At 40.4% G+C, this 19,121-nt stretch overlaps 1 protein-coding gene across 3 annotated transcripts in view; it reads left to right on the plus strand.

Annotated features, from left to right (window-relative positions):
* Positions 1-19,121, plus strand: part of rps6ka1 (ribosomal protein S6 kinase a, polypeptide 1) — a 64,081-nt gene that overhangs the window by 13,749 nt on the left and 31,211 nt on the right. For all 3 annotated transcript variants that reach the window (XM_061843392.1, XM_061843393.1, XM_061843394.1), the window contains exon 2: positions 11,033-11,077. In XM_061843392.1, the coding sequence (XP_061699376.1) occupies positions 11,033-11,077 (45 nt within the window). The remainder of the gene's footprint in view (positions 1-11,032; positions 11,078-19,121) is intronic.

Raw genomic sequence — 19,121 nt, forward strand, 5'->3', positions numbered from 1 at the left:
ACCTGTCACAACATATATGTAAACACGATCCTTAATACATTAACATTTTTAAATGTTTCACAGTTTAACGTCATAAAATGAGCCATCAAACTCCATTAGGGGTTAGGCTGGTCCGTATGCTTTTATGTTGGCAAATGATGTTCCACAGGTGAATGGAAAGTAGCTTCAGCAAAATATTTGCACATACCTTGGATCAGATATTTACAGAATGTCCATCTGGTACTGTTTTTGTATTATATAAGTGGGCACCATGTCTTTGGCAATGCTCGGCGCGATCGACTCTGTAGTTGTCTTCTGTTGTGTGCTTTCCTATCGCATGGAAAACTAACTGATTGTGCTCATATTGTCTTTTATAGTAAAAATTGGTCCCACTTGGCAACACTGACTAAGCTTTAGTAAACTAGCTCCACTCTACTGCCATGTTATACGTGCAATTTGTCGCTCTTTTGCATAATACCAAAGAAAATCTCCGTAGTTGATCCTTTGGTACTTGTTGAACTGAATTCTAGTTAGCTATTCTGACCCTTGTGCGCACGTTTCCATAAATAATTTGGTCCAGATCCAGGTTTAATGATGGGTTTTGGAGGATCCACCTGTGGAACATCATTGACGCTCTAAGATTGAACAGCTGCAGGAATCCGCTTCATCCGGCACTGGGGGATATGTAATATTCATGCCTTCTGTCTCTGATCTCCCCCTTTTGCGCGGCTCTGCACAGTATTACACCGCATCCTCTGTCTTCTTTTCCGCGGGGATTGATTTGTAGATAGAAAGCTTATCTGATAGACATCCTCATCCTAAAAGTTGATACCTATCTTTCAACTTGGATAGCTTCCCTGATAGAAAAGGGAGATTTTGGTCTCAGAAGTTGATCTTCATCTTTTAGCTTCTGATAGGAGGGGGAACCTACTGGTTTAGGACTCATTTCAGTCAGTTCTCCACAACCTTTTTCAGCTCAAATGAGACATTTTGGTTCTGCACCAGAACTTAAAATTATGAAAACATTCACTCATCGCAATAAAATCATACACTATACATAAACATGATAGAGAGAACAAGAGACATTCATTTTTTTCTACGATATAAATCAAAAAACAAAATAAACTACACTAGGAGTTCTCCAAAAGTCAGTACACAAGTGTAATTGAAAGAAGCGCAAATGTATGAATAATGTCCAAAAATATATGTACAGTACATGCTGTATTTAGCAACTAGTGAGGGGAATGAAGTAAAAGTTGTACATGGTTAAGTACTGTAGATACTGTATATGTTTGCGGAAATTACATATGAGCAGCAGCACGAATAGTCAGCAGTGTTGTTGTATGTAATAAAAAAAAAATAAAAAGCCAAGAGATACATATTTGGGCCTGACCCATAAAGATTTTTTGAAGCTGATTTCTGATGTGTTGGAAGGATAAAATTCCAATGACCAATTCAAAATTTTTTGGACACTTACAGACACAACGTTTGACTGATTTATGTTACTTTGTCCTTTTTTTGTAAGTTGCAATGTTTGTGTTTTAAAAAATCTGGAGAAAATTCAGATTTTTGCAGATTTGAAAAGGGCTTACATTACCCGATTAATCATGCGTATACATGCATTAATGATGTATCAAAAGAATACCCTCCGATGGTGACTACTATATGTGAATGTAAACACAAGCAGTTAATATAGTCATTGGCATTTTACTTGTATATGATCTGCTTATAGTACAAGGATCCTCGATACTGTAAAGTCAACCATTGCAGGGATATGTTCCTGACCTACCTGGAATAAGTGAAAAGTTGTGATGTACAAAAACAATTTAAAAAGAGAGGGGGAAGAAAACATTTGTACACCTTACAACAATTTACCATATTAAAACTTTTCCAAACACATTTTTAAAGAAACTTATTCAAACATAGAAAAATTGCAGGCCTAAAATGTCTAGAAACTACTACATTACAGTTAGTTAGTATACTGTAAACACAAAAATAGATAATTAAAAAAAAAAACTAAAAATGCAGGGATTTGAATGATGGACTGCTATATACTCGCAGGCATCACGGTATATGAAGTTGGAAATGAGACCCGCAATGACTGCAATTAAATTTCAAGTGTAGCACCAAACATACAGTGCATGAATGAATATAAATAGATGAATTGAGTTCATGAGTTTTGATTCACTCATCCATATTTTACATTGCTACTGTCATGAAAAAAATGAGTCACTCTCGCAAATTGTGTTGTTATAGTGGATTTGTTGCGTGATTTTTGTCCTATCCACTTGTCAGCAACACCTCTGAACAGATGGAAGTGCTGATCCTGCAAAGAGTGTCAAGTGTAATTGCTTGTCTTTTTATTACACGATTGATAGAGATAAAATGTCCAGTTTTATTTTCAAAGTGATTTTTCTCACATAATCACTCCACTTTGCATTCATTGTCAGTCAATCTGTGATAAATTTGATCACACCAGTCCCTTCCGTTCAGAGCGGGATCTTTGCCACTGCACACTTTGCTAGCACCAGCACGAGAGAGAGACCTCGCGCCCGTGAGCAATTGAGCACAACGAGTGACCTAGCGGGTCCGTGCCAAGTGAGCATGTTGGACTGCGAGACAGATGAGGCAGTCCTCTTGGCTGATTTAGGAAATGAGAAGGCAGAGCAACCTTCTGTGCTGTGATGTGACGCCTGACTCGAGTGGTGATACTTTATGAGGTCTGGTCCTGATCCATTCTGGCCTTGGAAGGTCCTTGTCATAGCAATTTGCAGTATTTCAGGGATCGGGGTTTGTGTTCAAGGTGGTCGATGTAGCTGAGGTCACATTACATGTATATGTTCTCGGTCAGGGTCTACCTGTTGCCATTTTTCAACCTTTACGGTTTTGTGCTATGTTCTCACTGCAGAGCACGATGGCCAATTTAGATTCAGATAGATCACGACAAAAACAAAGGTGGATGGAACGCATCCGCGATGTCACACGCACACCCACAAAACGCCGTCACATTGCACGTTTTTCAGCCTATGGCTCACACTACAGACATCTTAGCACATAGTGAACAAACAGTTGAACATTTTCACTTTACAGGGACTTTTCAAAACCCAGTGGAATCGATGATGTTGAATGGAATCTATTTCATTTCATCATGTCAGACCAAGAACCCAGACAGCCGATACGTCTCCCCTCCAAACATTAGGTTAATTCCTCAATTTCAAAGCTGGAGTCCTATTGATTTCCTGGCCCACCACGCATCAAACAGCTGAATCACGGATCAAAATGTGATTTACAATTATACCTGAATCAGAAAGAACAGGAAGGAGGTGGGAGTCATAAAGATACTTGATTGATACGCTTTCCTGTGGGGCAATGACGTCTGATCTAAAGTGAATCAGTGCTGATAAAGAGCGACCTGTCATCCCCACCGTTGTGCCTCCACCGGTGACTCAGTGCCACCTGCAATGGTTTCTGGCATTTGTCAAGATCCTGCCAATGAGCCCACACATGCACGGAACTGCCCTCAGGTCCCGGTTGCCACTAGATCTCGACCACATAAATACAGAAACTTTCACGTCTACTCTAAAACTTTTAATAGTTTCAGCCCCACTCTAATTTTGAAATGTGTATCTGAATGGAACATGTTCCTATTTTGATACAGTATAGAAGGCCAAAGAATGAGGGATTAACCGACTGACGCTATTGTCAGCATTTATGGGCTATTGTCTATTCTATCCGTTATTATGTAATATCGTTGGCCTCGTCAAGGACAAGGTAGGGTCGGAAGGTCGAGAGTGCGCCATGTTTGCTAGCGCCGTCAACCCGAGCACTCAAACGGTGTGCAAATTTATGCCTTTATCTCCCGTACAGGATCAAGTGCAGCTAATCTGGGTGGGACCTGTGGAACTCCTGAGCGAAACTCAAAGTGAGGGAGTGCATGTGTTAACACTGCACTTTTGTGAGAAAAAAATCTTTTATTTAGATGTTTATGGTTTAAAGAAAAGAACAAAGAAACTAGTTTGTATAGTAAAAGTATAGTATAGTAAAGTATCTTGGGGTCTTGTTCACGAGTGAGGGAAGAATCGAGCGGGAGATCAACAGACTGATCGGTGCAGCGTCTGCAATGATGCGGACTTTGTATTGGTCCGTTGTGGTAAAGAGGGAGCTAAGTCAAAAGGCTAAGCTCTTAATTTACCAGTCGATCTACGTTCCTACCCTCACCTATGGGCATGAGCTGTAGGTCGTGACCGAAAGAACAAGATCTCGGATAGAAGCGGCCGAAATCAGTTTCCTCCGCAGGGTGTCCGGGCTCTCTCTTAGAGACAGGTGAGAAGATTGGTCATCCGAGAGGGGCTCAGTGTAGAGCTGCTTCTTCTAAGCATTGAGAGGAGCCAGATGAAGTGGCTGGGGCATCTGATTTGGATGCCTCCCTGGTAAGGTATTCCGGGCATGTCCCACAGGAAAGAGACCCCGAGGACAACCCAAGACACGGTGGAGAGACTATGTCTCTCGGCTGGCTTGGGAATGCCTCGGGATCCCTCCGGAAGAGCTGGAAGAAGTGGCTGGGAAAAGGGAAGTCTGGCTAACCTTGCTGAAGCTCCTTCCCCCGCGACCCGACCCGGAAAAGCGTAAATAATGGATGGATGCATGGACAAAGAAATTAGCCCATGACAGCCTTGATCCACTCCACCATCTAATTCTAAATACAAGTATGTAAACCTCCACTTATTATACTTGTCATACTTTCCGGATCCGCCTTCAATAGGTGAAAATCTGTAAAAAATAGAGCCCAAATACCCTTCCCCCCACCACCACCAACACCACCCCTCCATCCATACACCCCTAAATAAATACAAAAAAAATAACTCCCACATACTTCAGGGTAAGAGGTTTCCATCGGTGCGCTTGAAAGCAAACCAAAGTGTTCTTTCTATTCCAGAATGCAAGATATTACTGGCAGCCTGTCAGAGCACGTACTGACACAATATCAAACAATATGGTATCTAAAAACAATTTCAACTGTTACACAGAGAAAGATGAATCTCTTATCTTCTCTCACATGTGCAGAATGCCATACATAGCATAGATGTATCAAAACAACAGTCTCGCATAAATGAGGCTACAAACAAAGGTGCAAGACCCGAGAGAGAATGTCTGGGTGACACAAAGAATGGTACCAGAAGAGTGTGTACAAGTAAGTAATAAACTCGTAGGGGCCGTAAATCTCAAGCGTTCCCTTAGTCGACGCATGAAACGACATGGTTATTTTAAAATGCCATCACTCGATTGTTTGTTTAAAAAAAAAAAAAAAAAAACTCAATGAGAAAATAGTCATGGGGGCTGTAGAATAGGTCATGTACTCTTGTCATCAAATACACATTTATTATTATCTTTTTTTTTTGTGAGGCTTTTAGAGCCGTTTCAGTCCACTCCTCCATCTTGCGCTCATATCTAAAATTTTTGCTTGGGAGTCGCTCATATCGCGCCAATCTTGTAATTCAAGTCGCAGTACCACTCTTTTGATGTTTTATTGCATATTTATGTATTTGTTTTCAGTAGTCTCCAACATTTGGGTTAACCCATTCATGGTCAGCGTCCCATTTTTGGGACATCATGATTTTCACCCGTCATATCCATCAGTGTATCGAAATATTTAAGTGTTTTAATCTGATTCTGGTTTTTGGGACGATCTACTAAGAAAACACAAGCACCCTTTCGCGGGCGGCATCCCATTTTTGGGACGAGAATATAAATGAGTAAAGTTATCATATAACTTAACCATAAATGAAAAAGAAATATTTCCTTGATTGTAGCCTGTTAGGAGACTTTTATCTCAATAAAGGAAAAAATTGCCACCTTGCCCATGAATGGGTTAATGTGAAAAGCTGTGAAAACAAAAACGATGCTAGCTATAAACTGCAGATTTCAGTGTTACTGTAAAGTGATACCTTCGACAACAGACACGTAGATACGTTCCAAAAATAAATCTAGCGGGGAAACTCATTCCCACATCATATTTTTTTCCCATGCATTTTGTATGGCCATCGGAGGATTGTGCTCGAAGCTAATACTGAATGTTTCAGGTGTTGTTTTTTACTTCTTTGGCTTGTGCGGTGTAAGTTGGAAACCTTAGCCTATAACCCCTAAAATAGATATACTGTCGATCATTACTATTTCATGGAATTACAGGACATCAGCAAAGTGACCTTCTATCAATACTCGCCGAGATACCGAGAAATTCAGTCGGCTAGGGTTACAAAGACACGCTAAAAGGTGATTGTATTTCCTTTTCCCTGGATACTGTCATGTTGGTAAAACACATTTATCTGACCAACTCAAACAGCACCGATGCCTTGAGCTTGTTGACTTTTTAATGACTAAGCAGTTGTACTGTATAGAATTAAAAGTTCTGCTTTCTCTGAAGTTCTTCAGTTGGACTACCATTTGGACATTACAATTCCCACATGTGTAATCGCTGGGCTCTCTCGCCAATTAATGTGTTGGGCTTTCTTTTTACGCTTGTAATGTGCGGATGTGCATGCCTGCGTTCTCATTGAGGAAGTACACGGGAGGACCGCCGCCATTAACTGGGCCACTTGCGTCGGCCATGCACGGCTAATGAGATTGAATGTGTCAAAGGAATGGTGTCAGGAATACATATTGACCTCCATAGAGGCACACACAGACTCTTGCTGTCAAGGCTTAAATAAAAACTACCTGATATTTGGCTAACTGTAAAATATTCAAAGCCATGTTGACAGTATCCTGGTTTGTATACGAAAAGTGGCCTCTTCGGTGTTGCCATGGTAACCTCACATCAACAACTTTTTGGATATCTTTAATGCTGGTGGATCCGCCAGCACAAATCTTTTTAGGGCTGTGTCTAGTAAGCATGGTTTGTATTAGGGGGAAAAATAAAAGTAATTGACTCACTGATTAAATGATTAGGAATTTTGTTGTGTGGAATTTTTTTTTTTTTTGGGGGGGGTTTAAAGAACAATTTGTGCTATTTTTTCTTGCCAGAGAAACACAGATTTACTTTTCCAGTATTTTATAAATATTGGGGAAAAAAAACTTCATTCATTGATAAATGTAAACCTAGTTGTAGTTTGATACCCATCCCAACCCAGAGCGATGATTGACAGAGCAATGCCAAGGTGACCTTTTTGAACAAAAAGTGGGGTTGTTCCATAAGCTCCTCTAGATAAACGTAAATTTAAATAAAGCATTAATTATGAGGTGGTAATACTGTAATCTATTTTTCAATTATTGAGTTTTATACACAATAATTGAATTTGGCTGCTTACCAGTTCAACCAATCCCGAGTCCTAAACATATTCTGCTATGGTTTTGGTTCTGCTCTGATCCAACCGAGTAGATTATTCACCAACAAAATCAATTTTTATTCTTATTTGCGTCGTTTGTCAGGAGTGTGTGAACCAAACTTTATTCCCATTTATATTATTGTGATTAATAAAAGAAGTGTGACGTGTTACCTGGTTTGTCATCACCCATTGTGGTTTGCTTGGTTAGACTTTCTTTTGAAGAACAAAATACGGTACAAACCTGTCATCTTATTTGGACCAGAGAAGGTGTGAAAGACTTGCAGTCTAGATGTATTTTAAAATATTTATTAAAAGACGTCTTCGTAAATTGAATTTACACAACACTCTTCTTGTCTGTTGAAGATGTTTCACCTATCATCCAAAAGGGTTTGTTTCTTCAACCTGACCCAGTCTTTGTTGCATTAAAACATACTGCCGGAAAGGAACGCAGACATTATTTCTTCTGGACTTTCTTATGGTTTCCTGAAGTTTGTTACTTTATGGCTCTGAGTTTATATGACTAGAACGTTTAGACTTAATTGACTCCCCTTGTTCAAAGTCCAATGAGCAGATCTGCAGCATATCAGCGCTTTTAGATCCAATTCAATTTAACAGCCATTGAACAGCTATAGATTACAATAAGCAATTTTTAAATGCATTAGATTACATTAAAAAGAACATAGATCATGACAGGACGGGTCTCGGACTCTTTGTTTAACTTTTGGTTGTCAAGGGCTTGTTATTGTGTCGACTGCCCGCCTTGCAGTGCAGTCTACAGGAAGCAGGCGACGGAAGAGGGTACAGAGGATGTGAAAGAGCACACTGTCGACCAATTTTTGAGTTAAAATCCACCATCACAAAATCGGAAAAGGCTGCACTTATGTAGGATGTTGCCACGTGCAAGAATATTTGACTGTGTGGTGATTTATCACCAGTGATGGTCCAATTCCGCTTTTAGCATTGCTGTTACAACATCATATGTCATTAAAGGACCACGGTGCTCATTTAAACGTCTTAACTGGATTTTCAATTTAATTACTTTAGTGGTCAAAGGAGTTTTACGTTTGCCTGGTAGAAATGGCTTGAGTGACGTCCCTTTTAGTCATAGCTTTAATTCAACTCAGGGTTGTTGTTGGCCCAAAATGGGAGCAGAATTCCAGGATATGTTGTTGTTCTTTCCTATTGTATCTTCTTTTCCTTTCGGCTTGTCCCGTTCGGGGTCGCCACAGTGTGTAATCTCTTTCCATCTGAGCCTATCTCGTGGATCTTCCTCTCTAACACCCACTGTCCTTATGTCTTCCATCACAACATCCATCAACCTTTTCTTTGGTCTTCCTCTTGCTCTTTTGCCTGACAGCTCCATCCTCAGCACTTTTCTACCAATTTACGCTCTCTCTTGCCTCTGGACATGTCCAACCCATCGAAGTCTGCACTCTCGAACTTTGTCTCCAAAACATCCAACTTTGGCTGTCCCTCGAATGAGCTCATTTCTAATCCTATCCAACCTGCTCACACCGAGCGAGAACCTCAACATTTTCATATCTGCCACCTCCAGTTCTGTTTCCTGTTGTCTCTCCAGTGCCACCGTCTCTAATCCGTCCATCATGGCCGGCCTCACCACTGTTATATAAACTTTGCCCTTCATTCTAGCAGAGACTCTTCTGTCACATAGAACACCAGACACCTTCCGCCAACTGTTCCACCCCGCTTGGAACTGTTTCTTCACTTCCCTACCACACTCACCATTGCTCTGTATTGTTGACCCCAAGTGTTTGAAGTCGTCCACACTTGCTATCTCTTCTTCCTGGAGCTCCACTCTTTCCCCCACCGCCCCTCTTAGTCTTGCACATATGCTCTGTTTTACTTTGGCTAATCTTCATTCCTCTCCTTTCCAGTGCGTGCCTCCATCTTTCGAATTGTTCCTCCGCCTGCTCCCTGCCTTCACAATCCAGTCTAACCTCATCCTTCTGACCTTCTGTGGACTTTTGTCAAACTACTCCAAGATTATGAATTACGGTACATACTGTAGCTAGCAGCTAGTAATAGCCCAGAGTTTGAGGAAGAAAATGCAACCACCGATAAAACATTAAAGCATTGATTGTATTTTTGCTTGTGGAGGCGACACGTCATCACCAAGCCACCAAACTACTTTTGTCACTGTCACGTATTTGTGCATGCGGTGTGTGCCGTAGACACATCTCCAAAGACAATTAGAATGGCTAATGGTTTACACGCTTAGAATGATGACTAACAATTCATTCAATTGTATTAAACCGATTGTTGATTATTTGTGTCTTGACCCAGCTGTGACAAAATGTTCACTTCTTGGTTGAAACTAGCAAATGGGGTGTCTAAATAAGTACAACGTGACATCAGATCAGCAAATTATCCTGAGTGCTGTCGCACGTATGTATTGTAGTTATATTCAGCGTATTCGTTCTCACATACTGACGTTTCCTGTGTATGGTCGGACATGTAGCGGTGGTGCGTGAGTCACCCTCTCGAGATGAGCCCCACAAAGGGTAAACAAATGCTCTATTCTCCCAAATGTGAAGAGGCAGCAAAGCGGAAAAGTCGGCGCTAAAATGTCATGAATCAGCAGTATTTGACGTACCGTTGCGTCTCTCTCGGGGTCGCCGCAACACGAGCGACTGTAACTGATCTAAACGTGACCGGACAACACGTCTTTGGTGTCTGCCCTATTATTATAATATTTTCACCATTACAAAAGCCCTGTTATTGTCACAATCCAAACCCTGATTTGTTTATTTATTTTGACTGATGGATTTGAAATAGATCTTTTGTGACACAAGTCCAGGAACTTTTCTCACACGCCTAGTGTATGTTTTCATGTGTGGTACTGTCAACTTTTCTGTTTTAAAGCAAGAATGTTCCCGGTGTGGGAACCAAGGGGGACACCCCCTCCATCCAGAGGCATATACAGGTATGGGGAGACTCCAAACAATTAAGAACTGAAGACGCGTTTTAGAATGACATGTTGAGGTGATACATCTTGACTGAGAGGGAAAGTTTATAAATAGGGGAGGAGTCGGCTTTAGCCAGGGTTGTTAGTGGAAGTTTTTCTGCATGAACTTGCATATCTAGTTTGGTTTTTTTTTTTTTTTTTTTTTTTTGCAATTAATTTCCAAGCTGTTTATTATTAAAGGTAATGCTGAAGATGACTTTGAAATTATATTAAACTGTTTATAGATGGAAAAAGATGACACGCTGTGGCGACCCCTAACGGGGCAAGCCGAAAGAAAAAAAAAAAAAGAAGTTTATCGTTTAAACTATTACAATACAATAATAATACAATACAATAATTAATAATAACAGTTTTTTTTTTTTTTTCCCGTAGCAGTATGGCTGCTGTCTAAGAATGTAGGTTCCATTTATCTATATTCAAGGTTTGACAATAGTTTGTGAACATGTCAACATCACCAGCTGCTTTTCCACAGGTTTTTTTCCCCCCTTCCTCAATATAACACTAATTATACGTTGAACCGCTGATCACCTGCAGGACACGAAAGATGCACATTTGTGTCAGTTGTAGGTTATTAGCAGCCTCGTTAGTGGAGGAGTAAAGTGTTACGGTGGACTCGTGTCGCCCACATTGTCTTGCAAATGTTCTCATGTACTATATCTGCTGTCTTTGTGTGCATGTGCACACTTTGTGCGCTATTCACACACACACACACGCTGACAATTTTCTTAACTCTGCTCTTTGACAGAATGGCCAGAGCACTGTTGAGGATGGAGTCACACCTGCAGTCAAGGTAGGGGCACACCCACACATTCACAAGCAATCAAGTGTGCGTCTTAACACCTACTTAATTACACTGCATCCTATATTATTTTCGAAATATACTTTTGTCAGAGTTTCCTAGATAGTATAGGCATAACTTTGAAGTTCCCAAGCATCAGAATGTTTTCTTTTTTTAAATAAAATAAATAGAATAGAATAATGAAAGAACGTCAAACGAGGCAAAATGAGTTTTTTTAAAACTTCCTTGTTGCACAGCAAAACTGTTCCAGCACAAAGGCATACAGATCCAATATTATGTAATTCGATGCACCTGAATAGGACAGGTTTAAAACAAATAAATAAATACAAGGATAGAATAACCCACCAACAATAGTTTGAAAAAAATAAAATAAAATATGTTACCAAATTAATGTTTCGAAACATTTAACAGGTTTTAAAGAACTGAAAATAGTCATGTGTTGAATTTGCAGCATATTTTGTGAAATCAAAAGATCTTCAATAGAAGGTAATAAGTTTACATAAAAGTGCATATTTGCACAGTTAAAAATCAATCAACTTTAACTTGGCTAAATGTGGTCCTTTTTTAGATATTGAGCATTTGAGGTTGCCTGAAATGAAATTTGGCATGCAAGAAAATCTCTGTAGTGTTGCAGTGGTGCATCAGTGTCGTTGCATTGAAGTGTAGCTCCCGTGCAGTGTCCTCAGCTGTCCTGTAAGTCTACGATCACGTCACAAACTCGTTCGCACAAGCTTGCACGGTGCTTGTAAAGAATGGGTGAGTCAGCCCTTTTATTTATTTTTTCCCTCTCCTCTTCCCAAGCCTCCATTATTCTCCGCCGGCCCTTTCTGAACATGATCCTATTTTCTCCTGTGTTGTTCTGAAGTGGCACCGTGTTCATGTTCGCTTTGTCCAGTCCTCGTGAACTGAATGGAGTTGGGGACTGTATGCGAAGCTTTTCTAGCATCTTTTAGTATATAGTGACATCCTGTGATTGGGGTCAGCACATGGGGAAGTGTCCAAATCGTGACTTAGCGGATCTTCGTTGACCACTTACGATACTGATACATTGCAACACCCAGTTAATAATATTAAATTACTGCCAGGTATTGCTGGAATCATGTCTTACATGTTGCACTAGTTGAATGGTCAACACTTGAGTAACTGGACCTCCTTATTCTGCATTACTTTATTAGAGTCCTGCATTCGATGCTACTACAAAGAAATTGATTGAGTTACAAAAACCCATATACGTCAAAATCATGTTTTATGGGGAAAAAAGCGGATGGGTCCATACCGGCTGCTGTTTTTTTTCATTAATAACATACTAAAAATCATCCATTTCATGACACTTGACCTTTTCACTTTGAGTAAAAATACAAAACACAAAGGAGTAGTTCAAATTTGAGGATTGACAAAAAACATCTCTGTTCCCAAAATTGTTTCCTTTTATTTAAGCTCTTATGCTGTCAAAACGATGTTCCCAAAGCTTTGCTTTTTTTGTCAATTGACAAAAATAATATGCTTCTCTAGTTTATGGTGACAAGAAAAAATACCGCTTATCTGTACATCTTTCTGACTACTGAGATTGTGCTTTTTTCTTGTCACTTATGGGCGACATGTACCGCTCTTTACCCGCAAAGTGTTGCGTTATGTGGTCACCAGCGTGTCGCTGACTGTGTCTTTTTGCTATTTGTCTGTTTAGCCACTAAGCCGAAGCGAGTGCGCTGCGGGGATTTAGAGCTTTTTCATCTGAATACCGCAACACTGCAAGCAGTTGTAAAAAGAAATCAAACCAGTAAAATTTTACCCAATTATCTGATACTTCTACTTTGACGATGTTCTTTCATTGCAGTTGTTAAAACCACTTTATTGATAGTAGACTTTTTTTTTTCTTTTTTTCTGCGTCACGTGCATCTAATGGGCTTTCTCACGTCCTAAAGGTTTTAGCCGCAACAGCACCCTGTGCTATGGGGGGTATTGATGGAGGAATCATCAGTTCTGTGTTGCCACTCCAGTGTCCATTTATATGAGTTCATGTAGAGAGGACTGTTGGACATAAATGATGGAAAATGAAAAGAAAATGTATCGAAGTAAATATGTGCCACCAGGATTGGAATTTGAAATGCCACAGGAAACAGGATTTTAATTAGAAATGTAAAGTGATCACATTTTCAATAGTTGTGTTTCCATGTAACTTTTCAATGTTCACAATTCAACAAGCTCCAATTCGCTGTCAAAAATTCACCGTCTGTGCCACCAGGCACCGTTACTTTAGGTCAGAACCGAACACCCAGCCAATTGCAGTTAGGCTTTCTTAGTCACATGACGTCACATACTAAAAAAGCGTAACTGGATAGGCTGGCTGTTTGGCACAGACAGTGAATTTTAGACGGCGAATTGTAGCCGGTTGAATTGTTAACATTGAAAAGCTACACTGAAATGCAACTATTGAAGATGTGATCACTTTCACATTTTAAATTCAAATCCTGGTGGCACATATTTACTTCCATGAATACGTCTGGTGTGCAAATCTGAGGATTTAAATCTAAAGCTCTGCTCGGGCTTTTGTGGAGTTTGAATGTTCTCCCCGTACATGTGTGTCATGTCTTCAGGTACTGCAACTTCACCCCCCTCCAGGAGCCAAGTGAAGAAAAATGTCACTACATTCTCCAAACTTTACTCATTGGTTGTTTTTGCTGGTGATAAATGTTGAAATCTTGGCGAAAATCTTTTCATTGTTGGATAATTCACTTGACTTAATCACAACTGAGAGGAAAGCGGTTTTCCATCACTGCCGTAAACATTAACATGTAATGGATGCGACCAATAAAGCAGGAAGATGTAATGGATGCAACCAATAAAATACAAGCACGAGTTGGCCTATGCTTAATTTTACGTTTAATGCAGGGCTGCTCTTTGCTTCCTCGTTACATAATTCTCTCCCCACTGCGGCACGAGCTCCTACCTTGCAGGCCGCAGGGCAGAATTTAGAATGAGGTAATGCACCAGAGATCGTAGCTAATGGCTTCTTATTTTTCCACTGTAGTTAGGCGCTGAGCGAATAGAATCATCTAAACGGTGCAATTAAAAAGAAGGCAGAGTGCAGCACTGATGAAGGTCCATCAGTGAAGATGATGAGGCGTTGAAAAAGGAGAGTTATCCTGGAGAGGAATGGTCAGAATCTACAAAAACTTCAACTTTTCAGGGCTGCGTGGGAATAATATGAGTAAAGCGAATAGAAACTAGAGAATCTTTCACACAGAGATCCCGCAAAATTGCCTCATTAGAGCGTAACAGAAAATATGACTGTAGGCTAATCTGTGTTTTATTATTAAATCAAAGTAAATTTGAAGAAGGGTGTGCAGTATGCCTTTGAAGATTGTCTCTTCCATAATGCAAAGTCACTCAATGAAATTATGCAAAATAAACAGACTGAATCTTACTCATGAGGCTCGGCCAACATAAGTCACACACCCCAACGACTGGCAATCGAGAAAGAGGACAATGATATTAAGGAGTAACGTGGCTCATGTAAGGATGGGCTAGCGCTCTATTTACCATAACAATTATTGTAAAGTAAAACGTGAAAAGCCCAAACAAAATCCTAAATCCTAGCTAGCCTCGGTAACTTCGAGCGGTGATTCTTGTAAACCTTTTCCATCAACTACCGCCTCAAGATACTTACCTCTCCAAGTACCACCGTAATGACTAAGATTAAAAGCAGGGTAGGCTTTTAGTAGGATAAGTGTTCATCAAAAATGAGGCGGAGGTTTTACTCCTAATAAGTATATTTAATGTTATTGTAAACCAATGGAACATTGTACATAGTTTCAACATTAACGCGGCACTTAAATAAGGAAAATTAAAGTGCTTAGAAAATGATTACATTCAAATGTATTTCACATGGCAGTTAAATAAAAATGTTTTCAAAATAAATGTTAAACGGTTAAATATGAAATGCAAATTGTATGTTAAAGTTGAACATTACTGAGCTATACTTAACGGATGTACAGATGTAGCGTAACGTCATCATTTTAGTTTACAAGCTAACGTAGTATTATTTGGGATAAAATGTTTCCCCGCTATTTTGAGTCATCGATCATTTTTTTGACCATTTTTTTATTGATTTCTACTGTATGTTTACATACTTAAATGGCCAAGCATTTAAGAAAAAAGAACCGCAATATCTATTTATCAGTTTGTTTGTATAAGTCTCTACAAGTGTTTACAGCAAATGATGACTTCTAAAAGATTGAGGAAATGTTTGTTGCATCACTGAGTTATTTTTAAAACAGGCCCACGGGCTACTAATTGTGACCCCTGTTCAATACAATGCATTCCCCTGCATGATCATGTCGATAGCAGCCTCGGTGTCAAGTGTTTATAGACCTGATTAACTATTTACCAGACAAGAGAGCGAGGGTGCGGGCCCCGAACTTGACCAGCGGTCGGAGCCCGGGGTGAGTGCGGAGATTTGCAAACCAGGAAACTGCAAAGTCAAGGCTACTGATTACTTAGCCGTAAGACTCCTTAGCGTTTGGTCGTCATGGGAACGGCCCTTAGAGTCTCCGACAAACGTGACTTCTCCGTTGGACTCTAACCCTCCAGCCGTCGTCACAGCGTCATTTTAATCTCTGTGAATGAGAATGCATGTTTGAGGTTCTGGTTGCTGCATTATCATGCACATGTTCACTGCACATTAACATAATAATACTTAAAAAATAGTGGTTTAGAACGTTTGTATTAGTAGTATATTTGTGTTTGTTTGCCTGACTGCCAATATTTTAGATTTTGACGGATGAGAAAATATTATCGAGCAACATTTTTCATTCTGTGTGTCATGGACGGTTCCGCTGATGCCAGTATGTGAAATTAAGTTCCTGCATTTGTGCTTTTAGCGAGATACTTACCAAGATGCATCAGTGTTGTCCTTAGACCTTTGGCCCAGCTCTCAATTTCAGTACTGAGGACTATATATATGTTTTTAATCCCATGCCAAATTAACCCTTCCATTTGAGTTCAACCCCCGATTTATTGCGCTAGATACATACATCTGCTAACAGTGAAAATCTGCAATGGGTGGGAGGGGGATGTAATCTCCTTACATGTGCTTCAAACACACTACTACTACTACTTTCTTTCGGCTTGTCCCGTCTCTGATGAAACACAATCTTATTAAAAGACAGTTTAATCATATTGCAAATGTATTTCAACACAACAAAAATTTGCAAATATTAAAGGTATTTCAACACAACAAAAATTTGCAAATATTAAACCAACCCTGAACCCCCCCCCAAAAAAAAAAAAAATGTCAGAAGAATATCAAATAGCTGTTGGTGTGATTCTTTTGTGAACCAGAGTAATATTGTTAAATTACCACTTCATAAGTCAAAACTGTGGACTATTATTTTTGTCAAATCAGTTTTTGGAATCCCGTTGTTTTGTGCGTCTTCGGATTTTGTAATGTTTTGGCTGGCTGGAAGTCTTTTTTTTTTTTTTTTTTTTTTTTAAATAAACGGGCAACTTGAGGTTTTTTGCCTGCGGTCAACATCTCTGTGGTTTCTGACAGTTTCTGCGAGAATCCAGACATTCTGTCTGGGGTTTCCTCGGTTCGTAGAGGTTAAATAAATACAAACACACTTCCTGGAAAGCACGACCATCCTGACAGATGGTGGTCAGCTGGAGCCACGCTTTCCAGCTTTCCATTTTCCTGGCTCGCCGCTGGGAAACTGTCACACAAACCGCCGTGCGGAAGGATGATCGCTTGTGCGTGCTGAAGTCAAACGTACCGCGATTCCCGGCGAGTGGCGTGAGAGGCGTGTACTAACAGTGTAGACATTCCTCGTAGCCCCGCAGAACCAAACACTCCACATTCCACAGGAAGGTCAGGAGGAGGGGGGAGCAGGGGTAGTCACTGAATGATGGGATCACTTTGGCTTTCGTATCACTGCATCACCTGTGTTTAATGCACTTGGGTCATCTATTGTGCCATTTCTAAAAGTGGAACCACGTGGAAGCTCAGATGACATACGGGAACTAACAAACTTTACGGGAAACAGCATCACCAGTTTTTCTTCTTCCTGTTGATGAGAGCTCTCAAATATTGCTACTTTCACAATATGACAGATGAGCAGCTCCTTTCTGCATTATTAAGCATTTCTGCTACGACTCTACAATTTTAACTAGAGTGAATGTGAGTGTCAGAGTTTGTTTAAATGTTTGGCTGGCGACCAGTCAAGCGTGTACCCCGCCGCTCGCCCAAAGTCAGTTGCGATAGGCTCTTGCTCACTTCTAATCCAAGTGTTTATAACCGGTACAGAAAATGGATGCATAGATTTTTGGAATTTCCCATCGTATCTGGGTGACTGATAGTTTAGTACTGGGAGAAATGTAATACACACCCTCATATATTCAGAGTCTGACATTTGTCTAATCACAGATGTTTTTGGGAAAACTCACCTGCATATTAAAGCAAATACAGGGAGTCTTTGGTTTAAGACAGTCGCGACCCAAGACGTTTCGACTTTACAATCCCCATCCCCTGTCTGCCATTTTGTCCGTGTTTGTGCGCCAGGAGTATCTTTGCATTTTTCGCCCTCCTTTTTAGACATTATCGCCCCAAAGAAGAAACCTGTCTTTTAACAATCCCTGCTAAAAATTCCACAGAAGTCTATGCAATTTGTACAGAACAACTTATTCTTTAAACTTTGTCTGTGATTTTCTATAGAATTTCTACAGAACAAAAAATGTTTCTATAGAAATTCTATAGGACTTGGGTCCTAAAGTTCTATAGTTCTTTAGAAATTCTTTTGAAATGTTCTATTGAAATGTTTTAGCAGGGATGCTTCTACAGCCCCAAAAAAATCCATTACCATGGAAATGAAGCTCAAGATCATAAAAAGATTAGAGAGAGGAGGGACACCAACACCACCAGGGCTTCAGTCGGTCGACCGTGGTGATTAAAGGCAAAGCCCGTATCTGAGTGCATGTGAAGGGTTCCGTTCCTATGTCAGATACAATGATCACAAAATAAGGTTCTTTGATACTTGTCGAGATGGAGAGGATTGAGGACCAGGTTCCTTTGCAGTAGCTTAGCGCAGCCTCCCCTTCTTCTTCTCCATCCACCTCTCAGCAGTCACACTAAGTACATCATCTTGTTTATTTCAATGTATTTGCTTTTTATACAAAGTATTTTGACTTTAATGGTGGAATCCAACGAGTTAAGTCGGTACTGTAGAAACGGATCTCAGTCGTAGACCGAGGACTCCCTGTAACAGCATTGCCTTTGCATCATCTTGGTGCTGAAGTGAGTTGAGTAGCTTCATTTAGGCAAATGTAGTCCGATAAGCTATCCCTAATGAAAATGATTGAAATGGTGGCCTCAGTGGTCCTGTGTAAGATGTGCGTGCATCTCTTGTCATTAAGTGTTAAATCATCCGGGTGAAGGCAGCGCTTGACCTCAATGCTGTACGTCTACACAGACACCCTGCCACCCACCATGCTCCACATCTGCTGCAGGCGGCCTTTTTCTTCCTTCCGCTGCCACCGCTCCGTCCTCAAGCTCACAGAGTGCTGTCACGAGCACCGTGACGGGGAGCATCCGCAGCAGACAACCGCCATTTACTGCTTTTAATTTCTTTTGGCATGATTAGAATCGGGGGTGGTTTGTCACAGCGGGTGGAAAACAGCCTCTGGCTATAATCACAGCACAGTGTGGCAACGAGTACGGGACACTGATGACACACACACACAGACATGCGTAGACAGGAGTCGCAATCATTATATTTCCATCCATCCATTTTCTGTAGCACTTGTCCTCATTGGGGTCACAAGTAAGATGGGTTCCATCCCATCTGATTGCGGGCGAGAGTCAGGGTACACCCTTGACTTTTCGTCAGTTAACCAGAAGACTCATAGATAACCGTTCAGTGTTATTTGCACCTGTTGACAGTGAAGAGTATTTGATTAAGTAACCATGTGAAAGGAAGCTGGGAAAAAAACACAGTAATTCACTACACGTTACTGTGATATCCCACCCAGTATCAAGATACGT

The sequence above is a fragment of the Syngnathoides biaculeatus genome, chromosome 15 (assembly GCF_019802595.1).
Source record: "Syngnathoides biaculeatus isolate LvHL_M chromosome 15, ASM1980259v1, whole genome shotgun sequence".
Classification (NCBI taxonomy): Eukaryota; Metazoa; Chordata; class Actinopteri; order Syngnathiformes; family Syngnathidae; genus Syngnathoides; species Syngnathoides biaculeatus.